Genomic DNA, 25,702 nt, shown 5'->3' on the forward strand with positions numbered 1-25,702 from the left:
GTGGGAGACTTAACAGCTTTAACAACCGTCTCAGACTCTCCCGAATGTAATTATAAAGCTCCTTCACAAACATAGATTTATTTTATAAGCGCCAAAGATGTAGGCCTAGAGGTGACCTGATATTGTATTATAATATGAACTACCTCTCAGGCAACGTTAAATAACTTGTTTTTTACTTGTCAATTTACTTTTCATTTTCATGTTCTGTTCTGCGCTTTGGGAAGTTTCTTTGCTCGATCCATTTGGTCATTTGACTGTGAAAGAGTGATTGGTTAACTTGATTAAATAAATTATATATTTATTGAACTCGTTTAAAATGCTAGACAAAAGTGAAACTAAAACTTTTAGATAATGACTTTTTCGTTATATTTTTTATAACGTTTTATTTAAAAAACCGTTAAATAATATTTTGGCACAATGGCGCCCCCACTTGTGCGGCGCCCCTATATACTGCATACCCCATTTTTGCGCCCCTGGCGGCATGTCATTTCTGTTTCTGCGTGGTCGCAGAAACAGCCTTTACAATTCTCCTCTGCTCTCTGTATCGAGTTCCGACCCGAAGCGCGCGCACAAACACAGATAAGCACACTTTCACCAGCGGACAAAGAGCGCGTGTGGGAAAATGTCGCGTCAATCACATGAAAAGCAGATTAAAAAAATGCGTTTTTAAACGCTCCCAGGGTGGTGAAAATACCTTGCCCTGCCCCTCACAAGCAACAGTCCAGTTACCACCGGATGACTGGTTTTCACCCAACTTATCCTTCGTTCCATCCGGACCGCAAGACACAATGAACCATTAAAAAAATCAGCTTATTTCTGTGGTTTAAATTGAGCAGCGGCGCGCGTCTACATAACTGAGATGTTCACGCACTCAGGGACATTTATGTTGATTATATTTTGCCGCTATATCCTCTAATATCTTTAGCGCCAAACGCGCTTCATTTTAACCCTTTCTGCTCCGTGAGTGCTGCTTCTCCCGCCAAAGACACGTCACATATAAAGACCTGCAGACACCAAGAGCAGGTAAATAAATGGACACTTTTTCTGTAACGCTTAAGTAAACGAAAATGCAGCAGTAATAAAGTATTTTTAGCTGTCAGTCAGTTTACTGTTTGCTATATAGGTTTGTGACAGATTATAAAACATAACGTCTTGTATCTACATATAACATTTATGATATTAATAGCATAAATAATCAGCATGTTAAGAGCATTTCACTGTGAATCATGTTTTAATTGGAAAGAATATTTAGAATCAGTTCTAGTATGAATGGCATGGAAAGGTTGTTAGAAACGTTGTAAGTACTCCTGCTCATGATATATTTATTTCAGTTGTTAAATTTTGTTGTCAGTAGTTTTTTTAAATATTAAAATAGATCACTGGGACTTCGCTACAGCACCAGAGCCTACAATACATTTTCTCAGTTACCAGACCTTCTATGTTTCATACAGACTGTGACTATCAGAATATAAAGTAAATGGCCTGATAAAACATTAGATTGATTGATTTAACATTATTTATTTAAAAAAGTATTGTCCGGACCTCCGCCGCAAAAAGATATAGAGACCCCCCAAAGCCGTAAACCTAGGGGAAACACTGTACAGATATTCCTTTAATGCCTTTCTGTGGTTCATTCACTGGTGGATAACACATAAACGTTTAGAACTGAAACTGTGGAGGTGTGCAGATGCTTCAGACCATAGAGCATCGGTGCTCATGTGGAAGACTTGGGTTTGAATGCCATTATTTTGAGTATATCAGAAATGCTTGTGTTATATTCAAATAAAAAACATGTTTCATTTTAAGCTTAAAAGTTAAAAACAGAACAAAAAAATAAAAATAAAGCAAATATCGTAACACTTTACAATAAGATTGTAGTTATTGGCATTATTTACGGGATAAGCTAACATGAATTGACAAAGAACAATACTTATAGTATTTATTAGAGATGCACCGATATATCTGCCAATAATCGGTATCGGTCTATTAAAGCAGTTTTTCACACTATCGGCAGATGATCAGGGCCGACATATCCTGTCAATCCAAAGAGGCCAGGAAAATAAAATGAATTTGCGCTGTGTATATAATTTTTTTAAAACATCACCAGTCTGATGTTCAATATTAACATCATTATATGAATTAACTTATATGAATTAACAACATTCAGAAAGTTAAGAAATATTCATTTAATCTTCGGAATCTGTTTGGCAGATATCACTGTGAATAATAGGCTATCAGTAGCAGTGTAGAAATTTAGTATCGGTGCATCTCTTAAAATTAGTCATGGTTTCATTACAATTAGTCAAGTATAGTAACCATGTTTTTTGGTGGATTGGTTACCACCTACAGTTCATCACTATCAATTTTTCAACAAACATCATTAAAATATGGTTCCTGTAGTAAGACAATGGTAATGGGAACCACTAATTTACCATAGTTAAATTATGGTCACTGTAGTAAAACCATTGTTCATTTTCCTAATGTATAACTCCTCTACCGCATCTACTGCAACTGTCAATCAAATCCATCAAAATTTTAAAGACTGCCATCATACCTCTCTTTGCTCCCATCCAGGCTGCTCTCTGACTCCTCCCCTTCTTCAGATTGGGAAATGGAGGGTGTTTTGCTCAGAGAATCTGGGGAAGGAGTGCGAGGAGTCTCACTCGAGCTGCTTTCCTCTCTCTGAAGCCTCCTCCCCTCTTTATACTCTTCTTCTTCATCCTCCTTATCCTCTTCCTTTCCATCAACGACAGTCGGCTCCTTACTGGTTTTGGTGATAGGGGTCGTGATTCGCTCGGGCTCCGGGGGTTCTGCGTCCAGGCCAGTGGAGCGGCTCTTTTTTAGAATGCCTTTAATGCTGCGCTGACTGGAGTCCTGTCTCTGGAGGGCTGGTGTGGGAGTTTTCGGTTCTTCATCCACCTCTAGAGCTCTGGAGTGAAGATTCGGCCCGTCTGTGCTCACAGAACAACGCTTCTCTGTCGGTTTCTCTGTGCTCCGTTTAACCTAGAAGAGACAGCAAAAAATAAGGGTTCAACTCTAGCGGAAGTCCCTGGGGACACAGTCTTATACCCTGACATGAGAATTTTTTTTAATCGTTGATTGTTTTCACATTTAAATGATAAAATATCATCATTTCAGATGTGGTCAACAGGGGGGCCGTGGCCCACAAAAGGGGCCCCCAGCTAACTTCCAGGGGGGCCTCAGAATTACTAATAATTTAAAATTAAACAAAATTAGCATTGAAAAAAATATTTCTTATTAATTGTCCAATTTTATATTGAAGAATTGAATATATTGAATTTATATTAATATCAAGCTCTGAAATACTTTATTGGGTAAAAATTGTAAGTTTTTGTGAGTGGGAGGGGGGCCTTTGAATTAGGGCTAGTCGACATTAATGTTCTGGGGCGACATTTAAAGCTTGATGTTGACTAGTCGCGGGTCATGTGTTTTTTTTACACTGTACCTTTAAGAAGACGGCTAACTGTTCCAAGGACCCGCGTGCAGGACGGATGTCATTCCCACTTTCAGGTTCAGCGGGATTTTGTCACATTCCCGGCAATAATATATGTTATCTTGTCCTGCTTCCACACGCATCATTCACAATGTGTCTGTTTTCGTCCGCAGCATTCCCAATATGTTCTGATGCCACAAAAGCTCGCAGGTAAAGCCTTACGTTTCAGTGTGCTAGCTTCTACACGCAGATCTTTTATTATTATAGGCTATTTTGTACTTGTTCCCTATTTAATAAAACATGAAAGAAACAGAATAAATAAAAATCCTGCCCACAGCCATCAAATCTTGTTGCAAAACATTCCCTAGCTCTTACTTTATTTATTAATGACATCACCGACTAGTCGACGTGACTTTTATCACATAATAGTCGACCTCAAAAAATCTAAGGTCTTTCAACCCCTACTTTGAATAATGTTGAAAACAGTGGGGGGCCTTGGAGTCAAAAATGTTGAGAACCCTTGTCTTAGAGCCCAACGCATCTAAAATATTGACTGAAAAAAGAGATCTAATTAGGGCTGCACGATAATTTATCGCGATACCACTACATCCTATTGTGATCGAGCTGGCTGCGATATGAAATGTGTCGATATTTTTTTCATGCGTAGCTTGTCCGTGAAGCACGGCTCTGGGATCAGTAGGAAATGCTGCTCGATCTAAAAGCAGTGCGAGTTTGAGTCGCTTATAATGTGCATTTGAAAAAGTAACACCCGTAAAACATGATCATTATAAATATACTTTATTATCATAAAAATACCTGATGAGGCTTGAGTAACAGCGATAAAAATATGTCCATGGCATTTCCTAGATTCTAGAATGAGTTATGGTCTTCTTCTGCAGTGCTTATTTGGAGTTTCCGCACGAGAGTGCCCTCTGGCTTTCGGATGCAGCAGCATTTTCCCATACTTCCCTCAAAAGCTGTGCATAAATCACGTGATATTTATCGTCGGTTTATCGTGACAGCCCTAGGTATATACTTTATTCAGTGCCTAACACAGGCCTGTTGGCTCTGACAAACTCATCACTGCTTGAAAACGTATTCCCAGAAAACAAACAAAAGCGAAATCAAATCCAGAACACTCTCCATGGTTCGCCTTTCTGGTAAAAGAACGTTCACGCGGTCACAGTCGCTCACCCCACAGCCCCTTTATTTCCTTCTGAATACAAACTCTCATTCTCCCAGAAAAAAATGAGGAGAAAGAGTGAGAGTGAAGTAGTGAAATCATGGCTGGTGGTCTGTTTAACGGCAGTACACACAAACCCTCAGGGTATGGAGGAATGGAGAGAATCAGACACAGAGAGAGCGAGAGTGAGGAGAGTGGCCGTCTACTTGGATAAAAACCACGATGGATTATCTGGAGCCACTGTATATCAGTGATGATGAGGATGATACAGTAAGACATGATGCTGATGGATATAAGAGCACACAGTCTGAATACACTTAGTCAGCTGCCTACGTTGGTAGCATTTTAAGACAATGTACTGTTGGTGTGCTCCCAATACAAAGGTTGTTGTTTCAAAAGGTCAGAAGCGGAATTATGCAAACTTCGTGGCCAAATTCTAGTCAGCAATCCCAGAATGCACTGCAGCAGGCTCAGTGGAAAAATTCATCCAAGACGGTAGATTCATGTGTCAAGAGCAATACCTATTATAAATAAATTTCATTACCAGAAATACCCTAGCATTTTAAGATTTTAAAGGCAGCAAGTAATAGACAGCAAAGCTGACTATTGAGCATTTCGGAGAAACCCAAGTTTTTGGTGTACTGAACCATCATAAATTGCATAAATCATGAAATCATCTATACGGTTTAGGATATTCGGGCAGCACGGGATGCTTTTTCTCTCACCTTCTCATCTTCTTTCTCCTCGGCTTCCTCTCCTGCAGAGGACGACTCATCCTGTCTCACATTCTTGCTTTCTGTAGGACTTTTCTCACCGTCTGATGAGGAGAAGGAATGGCTGCGGACAATAAAGAGAGAGAGACAGAGTTATATTATGAATATCAAGATATTTGTAAAATATAATCAAAAGTCTCAACAATTTGTTGTCCATCCCTAGTGGTTATCTGTAATATTAGAGGATTAACATTACTTGGCCAAATAAACACATGAAAACAGTCACTTCAATATGTAATGCTTTCCAATCAGGCTGCTTTCCAAAGTTAATCATTGTGAATGTGTTTACACATAATAATGTGAGTCATAACGATGTCTCCCGCCAAAGAACGAAACTGAAAAAGGAGCATTTGGTCCAAATTCCACAAAAGGCAACAGAACCCACACGTTTATGATAAGAAAACACACATTTATCACACAGCCGTTGACACCAAGTAAACTTCACCCCACATAGACCCAAAGGACAATAAAGAGCAAAAAAGCATACTTTACATGCATTTTCAAGACGCACTTTGATATTTCACGAAAACTGATAATAATTTAACAACACAATTGTAACTGTTTTCAATTAAAAAAATTAACATTAATTCTGGATCGCAAAGACCACAGATATAAAACAAAAAAATGAAGTAAATCTGACACAATCTCACAGGAATTCGTAACTTTTTTACTAGGTGACTAATTTGTTTGAATTTGTACGATCTATACGCACGTTTTAGTATGAGTTGCTTTCGCGCCAGTGACGTTAGGTTTAGAGGTAGGGTTAGGGGAGGGGCTTCAGTATTGCGTTTTTTTCTAATAAACTTAACGTTTTTTGTACAATTTACAAATTCATACAAATAAGCCACCTCGCTAGTTACAAATACCCGTCAGATTAGGTTGGTGAATTTTAACATGCTCATATTCTAGGATACAGTTGATTTTATGATGTTTTTTCAGGATAACAGCGACACTTCATACGTTTTTGTCTACTTTGTGACACAACAGGTGAGTTAAAGTCCCTGTGAACCGGAAGTTGCGATCATTTTTACATCCATTCTGACGCATTTCCGAGTGCAACGGAATAGAAAACAGTGGGCGTGGCCTGTGTTTTCCATTGCAATTTGATTGGATGTATAAAAACAGGCGTTTCATATTTAAATGAAACTAGCAACAGACTGACAGTTAAAGGGGAGGAGTTAATGGCTCTGCCCTGCCCAAGCCGTCTAACTGACATCATCCGAAACGGATAGCCATTAGTGGGCAGAAGTGCATTTTCAGATTTTAATTAAAGATTATGAGGGCACATGAATTTAAAAAGGGAATGACTTGAAAAACTGTTTTTTATAACAAAATATTATTTTTAATTTCACCAGGACTTTAATATTGAATGATACCAATTTGATGGGCTTTGAATAAATCAAATAATATTAACCAAATTAAGGGTAAAATAAGCAGGAAAATAAACTTTTTCTCATTTTAAAATTACAAATATATTTTTACATGATGAACATCTGGGTCTCTGGGACCCCAAAGATAGAACACAAGGGTTAAAATCACACAGACGTACCACCACCCTGTTTTACACTTTTACTTCAAAGCAATCTCTTTGAGTCGAAAGCCTTTAACCTGGGACTGTCAAACTACACCCAGAAGATAAAAGCAGACTTTAAACTGCTGAGTTATATGTGAACTAGAAACACAACTGTACCGTCATTCATCTACTGTGCTGTCATTCATCTCTATATACTGTGCAGTCATTCATCTCTATATACTGTAAATGACCAATCAACTCAAACCACAGAAGTCCTGGATATTGTAGTTCCACACCACATCAGATCAAAAAAACTCTACCAGACTCCTGCTGAGAGAACGGAGCCAGATGAGATGGGATCCAGAACCCTGTTCCTGCAAAAAGCCAAATTTATAGCAGACTTCTGTCTTTAATACAGCAACGCTCCATCAAATCTCTAAAATCAGCTTGTCTGCGCTTAAGAACAACAGTCGTTGGTGAAATATTCATCCCGGAACCACTTGGTTTATAACTCCTTGAGACATTCGTACAGTCCAGATGGAGCCGAGGAAGGTCAGTAACAAAAGCTTGGACGTGATGCAGCTAAGGGTAGCAGAGGTCTGTTCTTAAGTCTAATGAGAACCAGACGTGCAATCTTTAATAAGTTAACCAACATGTGTTCATGCCACCCACACAAACACCCACACCAATGGCATGGCATGCTTGAGCTACTGGTTCACCTTCTGGAAAAGCTTATCATAAAAGTATGAAGACATCCATTCTCTCAAACCAACACACACACAAAGTCAGCAGGCTTCAGAGAGATACTTATCTGACGGACAGCCGTTTTGCATTCATCTTATATGACTCACTGCCCTCCTGGCAGCAAACAAATCAAAACTAAAGCAGTACGGTGGATTAGAAACTCCTAAGCTTGTGTGAATCACCTCAGAGGGACGGTATACAAATGAACTCAAAACTACACAAAGGCTAAACAAACTAGCTGGCAAACTATTCACCCTTGATTACCTGGTGAAAACTTTATTCCTCTCGCTGCTGATTAGGTCCTTTTCTTGCTCAGCATTGTGGGTAACGTCTTCTATGCGGTTCGTCGGGGTGGGGGAGATGTCGGTCTTGTCGAGCCCCTGGTGGCCAAAGGGGAAAAACAGTAAGATATTAAAGCAGGAATAGAGGAACCATGGGTACTTTCCACATCCCAGTAATCCTCCAGAGATGGCCCATTCAGAATCTCACAATTAGCCATTCAGAGCAGGGTGGTTTTGTAAAGTCTGTTTACAAAGCGATGGGGGATGAAGGAAGAGGGGCTATGCAGGGCTGCAGGGGTCTAGGCGGGCGCGCGCACACACACAGCCTGGGAAAAGCTGTTGTCTCATGAATGAATGAAGCCGGTGGGAGAGAGAGACCTTAAGAAGGGCTCAGAGGTCAGAGTCGGTTGGCTGCTAACTGTTCACCCACAACGAGGGAGAGAGAAACAGAGAGAGAAAAATGGGTAGTGGGGAACAGAGGTGGATTCCTACTCACCTAAATATTAAAGGGAAAAATGGGTAAATACACAGACACTCTGTCGCGAAAGTATAGCCACAAGAGTTTATTAAAGCAATAAGCCCCAAGAAGCAGTGGGATACAGTGCATTTTAAGGCCCGATTCACATTTCAAGTCTAAAACCGCGCAGAAAACGCGAGCCGCGCCTTTTTCTCTCTTCAAATGACCTGCCGGGCGTCTTCATTTAAAATAACGAATATGCGCGAAATGTGAATCGGGCCTAAGGGTGTTGTGTCTAATACCCCCTTAGCTGTTATGCATTGTTTCTTGACTGTGGCTCCAACACCTGCTTATCTACTATGCCGACATAGGGAATTTGTTGTGCCCAGGAGTAAAACAAAAAAGCATGAACTGTCCTTTATATCTTAAATTGTTTTATAAATAATTCATGGACGTTTGATGTATTTTATGAATATTATCATTGTTATTTATCTCATTGCACCCATGTTTTAGCTTGTTTTATACAAAGTTGTTTTGGGCATGTTATTGTTTCACTTATTTCAGGATGTTGTGCCAGCAGTGTCCTGCCTGTCAAACCTTGACTAAACTAAACTAAACTAAACTAAACTAAACTAAACTAAACTAAACTAAACTAAACTAAACTATAAAATGCACTTGTAACCCACTGCTTCGCGGGGCTTATTGCTTTTATAAAACAGTTATTCCATATGCGTAGCAAGGTTTCATAAAATAAAATTAAGTGATATTTAGGCTATGTACTGTAATGTGTTCAGCAGTTATAAATCGGAGTATTTTATAACGCTTAGAACTCGGCTAAACCAATCAGAATCAAGGACCAGAACTGACCATTTTATAATACACAGGCACATGCGAAAAATGTGATGTTGCTTAAAGGGATAGTTCACCCAAAAATGAAAATTTTGTCATGAATTACTCATCCTCAAGTTGTTCAAAACCTGTATACATTTCTTTGTTCTGTTGAACACAAAGAACGCTATTTCGAAGAATGTATGCAACTGACATTTCTGGGGTAGTCAAAAAATGTCAAAGATGCCCCAGAACTGTTTGTTGTCCTACATTCTTCAAAATAACTTATTTTGTGTTTAACAGAAAAACGAAACATATTTTTTTCTACTATGGTAGTCAGTGGTGCCTCAGAAATCTCAGTTGCTAACATAATTTCAACCAAAGAAATTTTCACAGGTTTGGAACAACTTGAGGGTAAGTAAATGATGACATACTTTTGGGTGGACTATCCCCCTTTAATAACCTTGTGTGCAAAGTTACATTGTGTCACACCACACAGCAAAATCGCCAGTGTTAAAAAGGGTCAAATTAACTCTCACAGTGTTTATATAATCCACACTTTGAGAATGTGGATTATATATACACTGTGAGTGTTAATTTGACTTTTTTTAACACTGGCGATATTACTGTGCAGGCACAAAAATAACCATACTGCATCCAAAACTGCTGCTCGGAGTAAAAAAATTGACCATCCTAGTCAATTAGAGAAATTATGTTGTATGTTTAAAGAGTAAATATTACAATGTCCTTAAAATTACATTTCATGCGGTGTGAATGTAAACAGTCTGCCAAGTTGTAAAGCCGAAAGTGAACGAATAACAAAGTTATTGGCTTGGGAAAAAGGATAGACTCTGAATCACGCAAACGAGTCGTCTGTCGTTCTAATTTCAGTTAGGGGTCGGATTTGCGTCACTCCGCGTAATGCCTGCCTACATTCCATTTGCGACATTGCACGCGGTAGACCAATCACAGCAGACTAGACCATCTGACCAATCAGATCAGAGTGGGCTGACAGAAAGGAGGGGATTAAACAGATGAATCGCCAAACGAATCATTTCAGAGTCAGTCAAGAAGTAAGGTAATAATAACTGCCTACTATTAATAGAAAATGAAAGTGTTTTTACACCGTGTATGTACATAAACTTGTTGGACACTCCATAAACCAAAGTAGGACCATAAAAATCACAAAATATTTACTCTTTAATACTACATGGCTCTCTGGCATACTCGATTCTGTTTGGTCAATCATGATTCTCAAAGGTTATTCCCAGCTATCAATCACCTAAAAGTAAGGACACAGGCTCATTTGGGTACTGCGAGTGACATTACATATACTTATAGATAAATCATATTAATGTGCCTAATAAATAACAAACAGTATATGGGATTATATTCACAAATGATTAAAACAAATGCATGTTCGCCTTGTTTGAACATTGTGTCTTGGCTCAAAGATAGGAAACGGTTGTTACAAATGAGCTAATAAAATATCTGAAATTATTATTTCGCGTTCAATCATTTATTATTCTGACAAGTAGCCATGTAATAAGCGCCTACTTATATTACCCTTATGAGGAATGCATAAGCATCGTAAAGAAAGACATTAAAGCCCATATGAAATTTCACTGCTACATTTTGCTTAAAATTCCTAGAATATAAAATGCACAATAATAAGACTGTTTACATTTACACGCACATGTTTGGCTGACGCTCGATTGAGTGCATTTAAGGTATACATTTTATCAGTATGTATATTCCCTAGGGATGGAACCCAAACAGTAATAATCACAACAGGCCCACCAACATAGCTGGATGTTTATCTGTCTCTCACCACCAAAATGACAATTGACTTTAGAAAACTGAAGATAATATCCACACACCAATAAGTGACTGTTCACATATTTCAACCTATTTTTAAGAGGTTTTATGAAAGCTCAGTGCATATGGACAATTACGACAACTTTACCTCTTGAATAATGGTTTAGATTTTGGTTTGCTTATACAAAATGACTGGACTAAATTTCTGTCTGTGGTAATCAACAAAATGCCACACATTCTGTCGATGGAGCTTGCTTAATTTGTTTTGAACCCTGTATATTCCTTTAACAGATTCCAGATTTTCTTATTTCACAAATGGGAAGTAAAATATGATATTCATTTCTTCAAACAAGATATTAAAGGGATAATTCACCCAAAAAGGAAAATTCTGTCATCATTTACTCACCTTCGAGTTGTTCCAAATCTGTATACATTTCTTTGTTCTGATGAACACAGAGAAAGATATTTGGAAGAATGCTTATAACCAAACAGAATTTTTCCTACCGTAGTAGGAAAAATTACTTGAACACAAAAGAAGACATCTTGAAGATTGTAGGACAGCAAACAGTTCTGGGGCACTTGAGACTACCATTGTAGTATATATTTTTTCCTACTATGGTAGTCAATGAGGGGCAAAATCTGTCTGGTTACAAGCATTCTTCCAAAGATCTTTCTCTGTGTTCATCAGAACAAAGAAATTTATACAGATTTGGAACAACTCAAAGGAGAGTAAATGATGATAGAATTTTCCTTTTTAAGGGAACTATCCCTTTAATATCTTGTTTGAAGAAATGAGAGCCAGAAAGCGCATGCGTCACGTGAGAGCTGGCAACCCTAAGCTCGTGATTGAACAGACGCCTGATGCTAGGCGCTCTAGTGATAGCGGAGGGGCCATGCATACTCGGATACTCCATTGCATCACTGAGCCACCGTTTAAGCCCCGCCCAAAAAATCCTGAACAGAGAATTGGTGAAATACTGTTTAACGGTATAACTCCACACTTTAGTACTACATACTTCTGAGCTTTTTTAATGTGATTCAGAAATTCATGTCTTACATTTATAATGTGTTTAGAAACAATTCTCAGAATTCTCTTTACCCGTACTTTAACTCAGATCACATTTAGTGGTCAAAGAGACATTTGAAGGCCTGGCAATCCTACAGTCTCTGGCAACACAAATACAAAATTGAGCCTTGCGTGCAGAGCAAAACATTCTGGGTAGAATAAAGTACGGTGTTTCTCCGCAGAGGACACCTGGATGTCTTCAAGTTCAGTTTTTAGACAATTTTAAACGGCGCACAGCTGACAAGCATTACAGAAAGCTCCATTCAGGGTAACCGGAGAGCTCAGCTGATAACAATCCATTTAATTTAGTGTAAAGCTCCTCAGAAATAATTTCCTGGCGTGATATAAGACAACCAGATGCCTGCAAGAGACGCCTACATCATGATCATAACATGAACACATGACTTTGTCTTTAGAGTATACATTTGTGTTTTACAATCACTGAATAAAAACAATAGCCTACACAAAGTGTTTTGCTAGTTTTTGCAGCGTTTTTGTGTTTACGCACTAGACATGTATCCATATTATCGATATTGTGTTTTTGCAATAGCAAAATTGTCTCAAAATGATCATGGTCACATGACTGTATGAAACGATAGGTCTTCCGGGTCTAACCTAGAGAATGTTAGAAAAAATTATAGATGTTAACTTTGGCAAGGTCCATCTAGTGCAATTATTTTATTTTATTTTATAAAAGGGATTTTTAAGTCATTTGACCCATCTCATACCATAACTCTTACATCTAAGCAACAGTTATGATTAGAGGATAAAGAAAAGAGGATGCTTATGGCACGTTTCCACGTCATCATTTGTCATCCTAAATATAGCAATAAATACCGTACCACGGATGTTATACCGAGGTATTACCGTGCCGTGAGATTTTGATATTGTTACATCCCTATTACGCACACAACTAAATCAGATGACAATGAGTGTAAATGCTGTGCTGTTTTTCAAAACATTGTTCTGTTTATTTGACACAGCTGTCTTGTCAACTTTTGGTTCAGCCTATGGCATGACTTTGCCATTCAGTGTAGTGCAGCGGAAAGCACAACTCTGTCTTTATATTGGAACGGGTTTGTTAAGGTTCTTTATCAGTAAAAGATTTGAGAGAGAAACAGAATGAGAGAAAATGTGAGACATGGTGACAGACGGATCAGATGTCCATTTCAGTGTTCGAGGACAAAGAACACTTACTTTCAAAAGAGACATCTTGGCAGGAATACTGCTGTTGACGTCATCCTCGCCTTTCCTGTCATCTGTCAACACACACACAGATACAAAGGAATGTCAGAACGTGCACACACACACACACACAAGAAATTAACCAGCGCTTTGTACAAAAAAGTTTGGACTGTCATATACATTTTATATTCCAGAAAAAAAAATTAAGAAAGCATTTGGTGTAAATGTGGCATGCAAGTTTATCTGAATCCATGACTCATCTGTCTTCCCTTCATATTCATCAAGTAAACTTTACTCATAACACAGATGATATCAAATGTACTCAATGAGTCATTTTCCCATGAGATAAATTTCTCAGTGTGTTTTGGTCTTAAAAACAGCCCTCTTACACAGAGACCTTGACAGACGCATGTACGCGTATGTTCTGCTATAAACACTCAGCGTTAAGTACTTCTCTTGACACCTACTTACTTTCTCGACCTCACAGAAAGGGCCATACAAAAACCACCTGTTCAATGAGAGCATGATAAGATCGCATCTCTTGGAAAAAGGGAACGTGCGAAAATGAGTTTGATTCATATAGGCTAGTCCTTTAACCCACATGCACTCTTTTATGGTCTGAACTATTGCAAAACAACCAGACGAAAGCGATCGTCTTTGCTCCTTGCCTGAAACCATTACGGAATGACGGGGTTTTATTTATTTATGCTCATGGCTTGCATATTCAGTAAATTTTTTAACTAAACTAATATAACGGGAGGCATGTTGTAAATCACAATTGTGAAGGTTGAAATGCTAGAACTTGGCAGAAGAAATTATCATCTGAGAGGAGCAGTGTGTGTGTGTGTGTGTGTGTGGTGTGTGTGCTGTGCGTGCGTGCGTGCGTGTGCATGTTGTGCAGTTTTCGAGGAGAGAAAATAAAGACAACACATTTAATGTTTACAAACCCGATACAAACCACATCCAAAAGTGGTCTAAAATATCATTCAAACCAGATTTTGGGTCTCAGAACAGCCAGATTGGATTTCAAGTTCTTTGTCATTTGGGATGTGACACACTTTGTGTAATCACACAAAGTGTGCAATACTGTCTGAAGCTGTGTGAAGATACACTCATTTATGCCACATTACTGTGTAGCGAGTACTGAATGAATCAGTCATTTAGGACACGGAATTGCTTGAATATTAAATTCCCTCATACATCATGACGGGATGTAGGCCCTACTGACAGACAAATATGACCAGTTTTCCATTCTCTCCACACTGACGGCTAATCCAACTTTGTGTGCAGTGTGAACAAATCCTAGCAGTTCACAGCATCAGCAAAAGTCAGTGATGTTAAGCGGAGTGCAGCTGGAAATGGTGCTGTTGTTCATAACTGCTGTCATTTGTCAACCGTGATCTGCAAGAGTGTGGTTACATTTCACATGATCCTTCAGCTCTTTATTTCCCTTGCTCCTCCTCCTTTCTTCTTGGGTAATTTTCTTGATTTCTAATGTATTTGTGCGTCTGCGGTTACAGTTCAGTACAACAATAGGAGGCTGTCTGTGAGCTCTGCGTCAGGTAAACCATGAGGATTACCGCTGTCGAAACGGATGACAGAATTGGCCTTTGTCAGTTTGACCTTCCTGTTTTTGACTAAATTGTTCATTGCTTTCAGTCCTTTCGCCGTGGGTTGATTTTACAGTAAAACTTCCAAGTGACTCACAGAAATGCGTAACTCTTCAGAGCGTGAACAAATCCTAAAATCTGCTGAACTCGCGCATTTAATATAATGATCTCATCGCAAAACACTGTATAACCCAGAGGAACAGGAAATATAATACAGCAGAAACTCTGTTTGGTCAAACCTATAAAATATGGCTAGTGGCCACTTTTACAAAATGCTGGGTAAGCAGGACCAATAACACTACCTACATATAAAACAGTTATTTTTAAACACCTATAGCCATTTTAAATAACAAATGTGAATTTAAAGGGACAGTTCACCCAAAAATGAAACTTCTGTCATTATTTACTCACCCTCAGGTTGTTTCAAACCTGAATAAATGTCTTTGTTCCAATGAACACAGAGAAAGATATTTGGAGGAATGTTAGCAATTTTCAGTTCTGGGACATCATCCACTACCATAGTAGGAAATAAAATATTGTTTTTATGTTCTGTTGAACACAAAATGAGATATTTGGAAGAATTTAGGAAAATAAACTGGGGCACCTTTGCCTACCATTTAATTTTTCCTACTATGGAAGTCAATGATGTCCCGAAACTGAAAGTTACTAACATTCTTCCAAATATCTTTCTCTGTGTTCATCAGAACAAAGTCATTTATACAGGTATGAAATTACTTGAGGCTGAGTAAATGATGACAGAATTTTCATTTTCGGGTGAACTATCCCTGTAAACATGCATACTTTAATTTAATGAATTCAAGTGAATTACGGGAAGCATTTTTATTTCCATCTTTCTTTTTTTCTTGCAAGGCAACTCGATTCCTCCTCCAAACAAATCAAACTGTGGTGTGTGGCCCCTGATAACCTTTTGGAGGGCCGACTTTAAGTATTTACTACCATAAAGGGACAAAAAGCATGGCCTGTCTGAGAGTTCTGTAAAGACTCTCAAAGACACATCTGCACATCCACATCTGTGAGCGTGAGGCTGTTTGTGTGTTTCACAAGATTCTCTCCAGCTGCAAGCGAGAAAAACACAGTTTGCCACTCTTGAAAAGAGAAAGAAAGAGTGGCACAATGAAGCCAATAGAAAAGAACTCTGTGTTTCACAAAAGGCTTCTTTGAAGCAAATGAAAGGATAGAGACTTACCCTTTGGCTTCTGGGCTTCCTCTGCTTCCAACAGACTGTGTGAAAAAAAGAAAAGACAAATGAGCTCACGGATTAAAAGGTTGCATCTTCACAAAACATGACAGCGCTTCACCTGAAACCTGTAGAACTGCTCAGCCACCCCTTCAAAACACATTCATTGTCTTCTATAAGTCCGGTATATAAATGCATGAGAAAGAACACACTAAACATACATTCAGGCCATCAATAAGGCATTATTTATATTTACTGGGTAGTGCAACTGAGGAAGTCTAACAACAATGCAGACCCTGCAGTCATGCTAGTTTCCTTTACTGGCGTGGCAGCTCCAGGACTCCTGTGAGTGGACTGTTTGATCAGCCCCAGGAGACTGTGTTACGTTACAAAAAAATTATGCGAAATTATGTTTTATGTTTTAACTATGGAGAATAAAAGCAGAGAAAAACAGTGCCAATGTTTGGCATGTTTCACAGACAGGGCACAAAATAAGGCTTGAAACTACCGTCATGAAAAAACGAACCTTCAGAAAATGTTTAGAATATTTGACACGAAGTGGTCGAACAGATATTATTTGTGCTGGTGGAGGCAAGCTAGTTTCAGACCAAATTAGAATTTTATGTTTTCTAGTGCTGCACAACATATTGAGATGATTGATGAAATAAATATTACAAATGTGCATATTGCAATGGTTTACAATAATTTTAAAGGGATACTTTATATTTTGCTGAACACACAAGAAGAAATTTGGAAGAATGTCAGATCTCACCCACCATTGACTGCCATAGAAGGGAAAATAAATACTATGGGAGTCAATGGGGGTGAGTTTTGACAATCTTCCAGATATCTTCTGTGTGTTCAGCAGAACAAAGAAATGTATGCAGGTTTTGAACAATCTAAGGGTAATAAGTAAATGATCATGACAGAATTTCCGTTTTTCGGTGTATACCTCTAAAGTTATTGTAAACCATTGCAATATGCACATTTGAAATGTTTATTTCATCAATCATCTCAATATGTTGAGCTGCACTAGAAAACATAAAATGTATCCGATACATTTATCTAATACTACAATTCAACATTTGGTCTGAAACTAAGGGTGAGTAAATGATGACAGAATTTTCATTTTTGGGTGAAGTATCCCTTTAATACTTCAGCAAGTTAAGTTATTTAAAGTTTTAGGTTGATGCAGAAAGAAGAGAGAATTGCACGCAAATGTTATTGGTATTTGTGAGCATGCACAACCTTTGATGTGCGTGGAAAAGTGTCAGAAAGAATGCCAAACATGTGCGCTGGTTATATAATTTTTAGTTTTTAAATAATTGTGCTATAGTACAACCTAAGCATTAACATAACATTATTTAGCAAGTTATTCCATTTTTCTTCAATATCGTGCAGCCTTATTTTTTTCTCTGAAGACAGTTGACCAATTCAATTAATGCAACAATTAATTTTCTTAGATTATCTCAATGCTGTTGGTCCAAATTAAGTCTTGTTCACACAAAATTGTGCCATAAAGTGTTATGTGCAAAATATTCAGATACTGTTGTGCGATTTAAATTGTTGGATATAGCTGGTCAAAACTAAACATTTCTAATTTTGTGAATACAGTGTTTTTTTGTGTACTGTGAAAGGAAAATAAGAAAACAAAAATGTTCAAAATACATCATGAAAACTCAACAAAAAAAACAGGAAAAACTATTTTAAGGGTTCTTTATCAGACATGTGCACATTGCTTTACAGAAGCTTATCTACACCCTGAAGCAAACACAGAGACACGAGACATCAGCAGTCCAAAGAGATCTAAAACGGGTTCCGTTTCCAAGAATGGTCTACATTCAGTGTCTGGTACAAACAAAATGACTTGCGTTCAGAGTACAGAGATCAGTGCTAGATGAGAAACATACTGTAAATGTGTCACAGATGCCCAACTGAAGGAAACCCTTCTAAATACCCAAACAATGTAATGCAAAAGCATACAATTACCATGCCAAGTTTGCCAAAAGACATATTCTCAATATTAACAATAAGTCAACAATTTTCTATCGTTTCCCCTTAAAATTACAGAAAAGATCCTAGTAAAAAAAAAGAAATTCATAAAGCATCTTAACCCTTAAAAGAGCTCTTAAGGTCTAAAGGTTTAGGAGTTGCGAGGAGGACTTCTAAGAGACTTCTTTAGCAGCAGAGAAAATGGACGAAACACGAAAAAAGTGAGAAGAAATATGTTTCAATGCATGACAATTTCAGTATTACTTTAAAGGTTTATCTGATTTTTAATTTTTATTGTTTTTTGTGTGTTCAACTTTTGTTTTTCTTGGTTTTGTTTTTCTTGTACAGCTGCTTTGATGCAATGCAAATTGTTAAAGTGCTATATTAAATTAAATTGAATGACAGTGAGTTAATAAGACACAACACATTAGATCGTGCAGGGTTCATGTTTGTGACTGATCCTAGTAGAGAGACACGCTAACATCTCCAAAACAGCGCAGAAATGCAATAGCGCCAGAAATAAAAGTAATCATATTAACATATTTGGCAACTGCAGAAATGCAACTATGCAATCTGATCACACGAACAATTACAGCACTTACAGAAACTTACTGTGTCACTGTTCATTTTCTATCAAATACGTTGATATTAACAAAAAATATATAATGGAAAACTATATATATATGTGACCCTGGACAACAAAACCAGTCTTATGGGTCAATTTTTCGAAATTGAGATTTTTACAAAATCTGAAAAGCTGAATAAATAAGATTTCTATTGATGTATGAGTTGTTAGAATAGGACAATATCTGACTGAGATACAACCGTTTAAAACTCTGGAATCTGAGAGCGCAAAAAAATCTAAATATTGAGAAAATTGCCTTTGAAGTTGTTAATCAGGGACACTGTGGCAGACCATCCACTCACAAAAATAAAGTTTATATATATTTAAGGTAGGAAATTTACAAAATATCTTCATGGAACATGAACTTTACTTAATATCCTAATGATTTTTGACATAAAAGAAAAAACGATAATTTTGACCCACACAATGTATTTTTGTCTTTTACTAAAAATGTTCTCTTGCTACTTAAGACTGGTTTTGTGATCCAGGGTCACATATACACACGCGCACACACACATATATATATATATAGTGCATGTGTGTGCGTGAGTATTGTAAAACTGAAAAAAAAGTATTTATGCAATTTCAAACTAACACCCCATACTTAACAGCGCCCTTTTTTCCTTCTGGGCCAACCAACCAATCACAGTCTTTAAAAGACTGTGTCATACATAGCAACGGGGTCAGCCCTGCCTCCTCCCTAACATAAAAGTTTTGTCTTTTCCTTGCTCAAAGTTGCTCTCAGATTAGTCCTGAATCGCTTTTAAGCTAAGACTCCTACACAGAAGTTTTTTAAGCTAAATTAAGAGCTTTTTTAGAGGATTCTTATAAGCTTTATGAATATGGGCCTGGTGGTTAAGGGTACAGCGCAAAATGCAGTGCAACATTAATGCACCAAAAAACAATCAAACATTCATTTACAGAATTTGTTTAGAACAGAATATACCTTTATAATACATAAAAAAAATGAAATAAGCCCGATTCAAGTCACAATGTGCAAAATAAATGTGTTTAGGCAAAATGTCAGGGGAACAAGCCACAAATAGCAAAATTAATGGAAATTTTCCTTAAACATCACTTATCAATGCTGTGCCACTTACTAGACCAGATCTCGCCTCAAAACTATTTTCAAAACTACTCGATAATAATGAATTATTTTTTACAAACGGGAATACAGCACGTTCATTACCAATGAACTACCAAAAAAGTTACTTTATTTACTGCATGTAAAGGAGGAATGCAATAAAGCATCTTACCATTTAAACAGTCAAAAGTCCCTTTCACCTTTTTTCCTGCGCACTCTTTCTCCATCCTCCTGACGCGCACGCTTGCTTTCAGTGCAGAGAATGACAAGTTCTGAAAGTCTGCGCCATGCTTGCTATGTGCTATATTTTGGTTATATTACTTTATTATAGGGCTGCAGCAATCGATTCTTTTACTAATCGAGTATTCTACTGATTTTCCATCGATTAACTGGGTATTCGGATAATAAGTACTTTTTCTTTATTAAAAAGCAATACTAAATATACAAGAGAAAATAAGACAGGTCTCTTAAAATGAGTAAAACAACTAATTTGTTTCCTTTTTTAGAACAATTAGAGTTTTTATTGCTGAAATTGCATACATTAATATCTGTGAAAACTAAACCTATTTAGTACATTCCATTGCCATATTAAATTCAAAATGCAATATAATACAAATATATAAATAAGAAACATGAATAAAAATGGAAATAATAATTTCGAAGGTAAACAACTAACTTCAGCTTATGCATGGTGCATTTAGTTTATCTAAATTAGTTTTAGTTTTTTTTTTACTATTAAATAGTAATATATAGCCTATGACTTTTTTTCAGGTTGTCGGAAGACGCTTATTTTTTAGTGTGTCTGTTTCTTCACTCAAACAATAACATGTTCGTGAAATAAACTCTCAGAGCAACTCTGGAGATGAAGTTCATGTGTTCATGTCCTCATAAAGCGCAGACAAATTCATGAGCATCACCCGTGTAGCACGTTAAACTGTGCAGTTCATTCACGCAGAACAGACAGATGACATGTGTAAATAACAAGATTCGGCATCCACTAGTCCGCAGTTTGATGGACTCAATGCAGCCTGAAAACACGTTTCACTCGCAAAATAGACTAAAACTATAAGTAAATAGCAGTTCACCATTTCAATAAGCTATCAGTTATTTATCAGCATGAGACATATGTGTGAGCGTGTGAACAGACTAAAATGCGTGTCTCACAGTGAATGCGGGAGACTTGAGAGCCCTGTAATATGAATAGAGTTTAGCGGGCTGTGCGTTAGTAATAACGGTCCGTGGGGAAACGCAGTGCTCCGTGTGTACTGTAGTTAAATGGATTAAACGAGGCTTCGTTTAAAAATTGCCTCGATGATTTTTGTATTCGAATTACTCGAGGAATCGTTTCAGCACTACTTTATTATAATTTTTTGTATCATGCAGCACAAAGTTCAGTCTAAGTAACGAACCACGTGCATTTACAGTGTTAATTCATATTTATATGCCCAAACATTCAGTAGGTGACAAAAACTTGTGAATTTGTGAGTCATCTGCGGGTGCGTGCGGAACGAGCTGCTTCTCTATACCGGTATCACAGCGAAGAAAGGCGCGGAGAGACACGATCCTGCGCTGGGTCATAGCCAGACCTTGCGCTCATATGCGCCGGGGGTTTCGGTACTCAACCATAAAAATTTCCCATTTCTTTACATCATAAATAATATTTTTGGTGGCGCATTGTGTGCCCGTCTGCTACGCCACTGCCCATATAACCAAAATGGCATGATTCCCATTGCATAACACCTCTGCAAGATTCGACTGTGCGATTGGTAGTCGAATCAGGCTCCTCCCATCGAAGCATCGAATCTTCAACTATTCGGGGTCACCCTTAATATTTACACAAAATTAACTAGCAGACATATCATGGTTCTTGGCTGTGATGTAGACTAAAAACTACTGCTATTAAAATAAAGGTGGGGACAAGCCTTTGATACATTAGAACGTCCTGTTTAAACAGGAAATAAACAGCCTGTTATTCTCAGCTTAAAGTCACTCTCCTGACTGGTCAAGCGTGAAGACAATTCTGGAATATCAAAGAACGATGCCCAACCGTCACTCCTATAGACATCAACCATGACCCTGAAGCTGAGTATGTATGTACCAGAAGTCACACAGAGCTCAGACACAGATGCACTCATCCTAGTCAAAAAAAAAGAAAAATGAAACAGAAGTGAAGGTCAAACAGTGGGAAAGGACTAAAAAGCAATAGAGAAAACCAAGGAAAGTGCAAGGGAAATGAAAACATTTGATGCGAGTATGGGAAAAGTGTTGAAATGCAGCATGCCCTAACTCATTCAGTCATGAAGAATGAGTTTAATAGCATGAGCAGCCTGCAGCTGAGTCCTATTACACATGCTGGATGTGTTTTCAGAGGACAGGGTTTCACAGGTACCCATCATTCACGTAATGCAGTTTCGGTCTTCTCAAATATACACCGGGTTGTTCCATCTCTTTTGGAATCCTCTTTGAAGTGATTTTTACATTTATCATTCCATTGCGTCTCAATAAAATAATACATGACAGTTTAAATGCTGTAATAATGCTAAATATTAAAAGAATAGTTCACCCGAGATAAAGTTCTGTCATCATTTGCTCACCCCACATGTTGTTTTAAACCTACAGTATGAGCTCTTTATTCCGTGAACACAAAAGAAGAATTGTACTGGTTCCATGCAGTTACAATGAATCGAGACTGAAGCTTTCAAGCTTAAAAAAATACACAAGCACCATACAACTAACTAATAAAGGTGCTTCATGTGAGTTTGTACTCAAATTCAACTCTTCTGAAGTCAACAGTGTGTTGAACAGACCAACATGTAAGTCAAACTTTCATTTTGGGTGAACTAGTCCTTTAAAACCATGCGACACTTTTGTGTTTCTAACCTTACTTTTCCTCAGGGGGTTGTGATGTAACCACAACACGGCCGCATTTGTTGCATAAACAGAGAGCAGATGAATAAAAAAAATTCCCCAACGAATAGCACTGTTTAGACACGTCTTTTCTTCACTTACGTAGAGCTGCCATGCGCCGGCTGGAAGATTTCCATGGAATCGCAAATTACGGGTGTTTACTGCAATCGCTGTAGGGAGCTAAAAGGAAGAAAACATCTCTTTGGCAGAGTCCACTCGCTGTTTAACCAACCTCCTCTTTTGTATTATTCGGATTACGCAAGGCCGTAATAATGCAAATTACTAGTTATTATTAACAGCGATGACTTTAATCCTTACAGTTAAAACAAGCTCGCCGCCGGCAGACACGCAGCAAAATATCATGTTGTCAAATCAACCACACCGCCATCGCGCATGCCGCACAATCCAGGTGACCTACAGTACGAACATACCTGAGCAAATAGCTAAAAACTACAGTACTATCACCACGTAAATCACACAGACATGTTTTGGACATTCCATGCTGGCTTGCTTTCACTCAAAAACATACGACGTTGACTATAAAAGACTGAGCGGTGACGTGCCTGGGCAGGATGGGCTGGTTTGACGTGTAAAAGTCGAATAAGAGAATGAAGCGACGTCAACATTCATGTTTAATGTTAATCTTTGCAAAGGTAATGAGTGACTCCACCTGCCGTAGACCTGACACCCTTAAACGTCTTCAACTACATCTTTTCATTAAACAAGACTGCAATTTGATCAGATAAGGAAAAATGGAAGGAGGCCAGAACAAAGATTGTTTCACAACAAGTCTTGACAAATGCAGGTGAGAAAACCCCCCACAGTCATTTCTTTCGAAATCCACATTTTTGTCTAAGCAAAAGACAACATCCCTGAGCGATGAGGCCTGCAATAAGAACAACACAGTTCAAGGAATAGGTCACCCCAAAAATGAAAATTCATCTATTTTCACAAATGTCTTTTGAGACCTGTCTTTTTGAGATAACTTACAGATTGTCGAAACTGCTCTACTCCATAATATGAAAGTCAAATTTTGCGGTCAAGCTAAATTTTGGGCACGGTTTTCTGTAAAATTTCATTCTTTTCCCCTCACAAGGGTATTGTGTATCTTCAGAACACTCGAAATATAGCACATTAAAAGACTACCATTCTTTATGGTGCTTTTATGTTGATTTTGGAGCTTCACAACCTCTGGATCCCATTCACTTTCCTTGTATGGAATAGAAAAGCTTGTATCTCTACTCAACATATTTTCTGTTCAACAGACGTTTACACAGGTTGGGTGTGAGGGTCAGTAAATTATGACCTTATTTACAATATAGAAAGGCCAAACAAAGAAGAGAAATTTTCAATTTGTTGTCCACACAAGAACGTTCCAGTGAATTTATGTGGTCTATCCGTCCATCTCTTCTGAATCCCCCACCAATTCGCTCGTAATATCCATGTTTGTAATTTCCTCAGAAATGCGAAACACTCATGTTGACTGCAAACTTGAACAAAAACAGAAAGCTCAAATGTCAAAACAGCGGGATGAGTCCTGGCGTAGATCCGTGAACGGTACTGACGTCCTCAAACACTCTGGCCTTAAATTGAACTTTCTGAACTGAAACTGAAAGGTCAAACCTTCACATTTTGGAGTTATTACCTTCACACTCGAACTCACCTGTGCTTTTGGCGTGATCTTGTAACTTGGCTGTACTCATCGCTGTGAGCTGTGGCGATCTTGGAGGACGGTGTGGCATCCATCATAAGCTTTGAATTAGTCTTGCTTTCTTCTCCTTGCTCACTCAGGACGCTGCTTTCTTTACTAGACTGACACAATCCAGAAGAAACATCTGCCTTCTGCTCAGAGCTGGGTCTTGCATCTGAGGTGTCCAGGTGTCTTTCTTTTCTCGTGTACTTGGATGAACTTTCTTCCAAGTTGGCGTACCGCTCAGCCAGCTCCCGTCTTCTCTCGGCCTTGTAGCGAGCGATACGTTCAGCTTTGGAATCCAAAGATGAACCTTGCAAAGAGTCCAGAGCATCCATCATGTCTCACTCCCAAAAAGCAGTTACACTTGTTTTGGACACAATATGGGCTATAATGCGTAAAAGTCCACCGCTTGGAAGGCTGATGGTGACAGTGGGCGTTTCTGTTTACTTCCTGGTGGACAATGAGCTTGTCGGTAGCATTGCACTGTTGAGAGAGTCAAAAAAGAATTTGTGTTATTATTATGTTGGTCTGCTCTTGAATTTAATAAAAGCTTTTGTTTAATCAATGAATAGAATGAAATGGAAAAGAAAACAGGATATGACTCTGCATTTGAATACAACCACTGAGAGAGAGAGAAAGAGAGAGAGAGAGAGAGAGAGAGAGAGAGAGAAAGAGAGAGAGAGAGAAAGAGAGAGAGAGAGAGAGAGAGAGAGAGAGAGAGAGAGAGAGAGAGAGAGAGAGAGAGAGAGAGAGAGAGAGAGAGAGAGAGAGAGAGACAGAGAGAGAGAGAGAAGAGAGAGAAGAAGAGAGCGGAAGGAGATAGCGATAGAGAGAGAGAGAGGGAGAGAGAGGATGAGAGGAGGAGATCAGAGAGAGGGAGAAGAGAGGAGGATGAGAGGGGACGAGTAGAGAGGAGAAAGCGGGGAGAAGAGAGAGAGGAGAGAGGAGAGAGAGAAGAGAAACGAGGAGGAGAGGAGAAGAGAGAGAGGAGATGAGAGAGAGAGGAGAGAGAAGAGAGAGAGAAGAGAAGAGAGGAGAGAGGAGCGGGAGAAAGAGAGAGCCGAGAGAGAGAGAGAAAGAGAGAAAGAAGAGAGAGAGAGAGAAAGAGAGGAAGAGAAGAGAGAGAGAGAGAGAGAGAGAGAGAGAGAGAGAGAGAGAGAAGAGCAGAGAGAGAGAGAGAGAGAGAGAGAGAGAGAGAGAGAGAGAGAGAGAGAGAGAGAGAGAGAGAGAGAGAGAGAGAGAGAGAGAGAGAGAGAGAGAGAGAGAGAGAAGAGAGAGAGAGAGAGAGAGA

General features: G+C 38.4%; 1 protein-coding gene across 3 annotated transcripts in view; it reads right to left on the reverse strand.

Moving 5' to 3' along the window:
- svild (supervillin d) overlaps positions 1-25,702 on the reverse strand; it is a 76,976-nt gene that overhangs the window by 27,675 nt on the left and 23,599 nt on the right. The window contains exons 1-7 of one of the 3 annotated variants that reach the window (XM_057358205.1): positions 23,037-23,232; positions 22,821-22,898; positions 16,120-16,154; positions 13,315-13,376; positions 7,932-8,047; positions 5,363-5,474; positions 2,555-3,003 (exon numbers count right to left, since the gene is read on the reverse strand). In XM_057358205.1, coding sequence (XP_057214188.1) covers positions 2,555-3,003; positions 5,363-5,474; positions 7,932-8,047; positions 13,315-13,376; positions 16,120-16,154; positions 22,821-22,855 — 809 coding nt within the window. In that variant the 5' untranslated portion in view covers positions 22,856-22,898; positions 23,037-23,232. Of the gene's footprint in view, positions 1-2,554; positions 3,004-5,362; positions 5,475-7,931; positions 8,048-13,314; positions 13,377-16,119; positions 16,155-22,820; positions 23,233-24,381; positions 24,895-25,702 lie in introns of those variants that run through there. The other 2 variants (XM_057358203.1, XM_057358204.1) reach the window with 2 other exon arrangements.

The sequence above is a fragment of the Triplophysa rosa genome, linkage group LG18, assembly GCF_024868665.1.
Source record: "Triplophysa rosa linkage group LG18, Trosa_1v2, whole genome shotgun sequence".
Taxonomy (NCBI): domain Eukaryota; kingdom Metazoa; phylum Chordata; class Actinopteri; order Cypriniformes; family Nemacheilidae; genus Triplophysa; species Triplophysa rosa.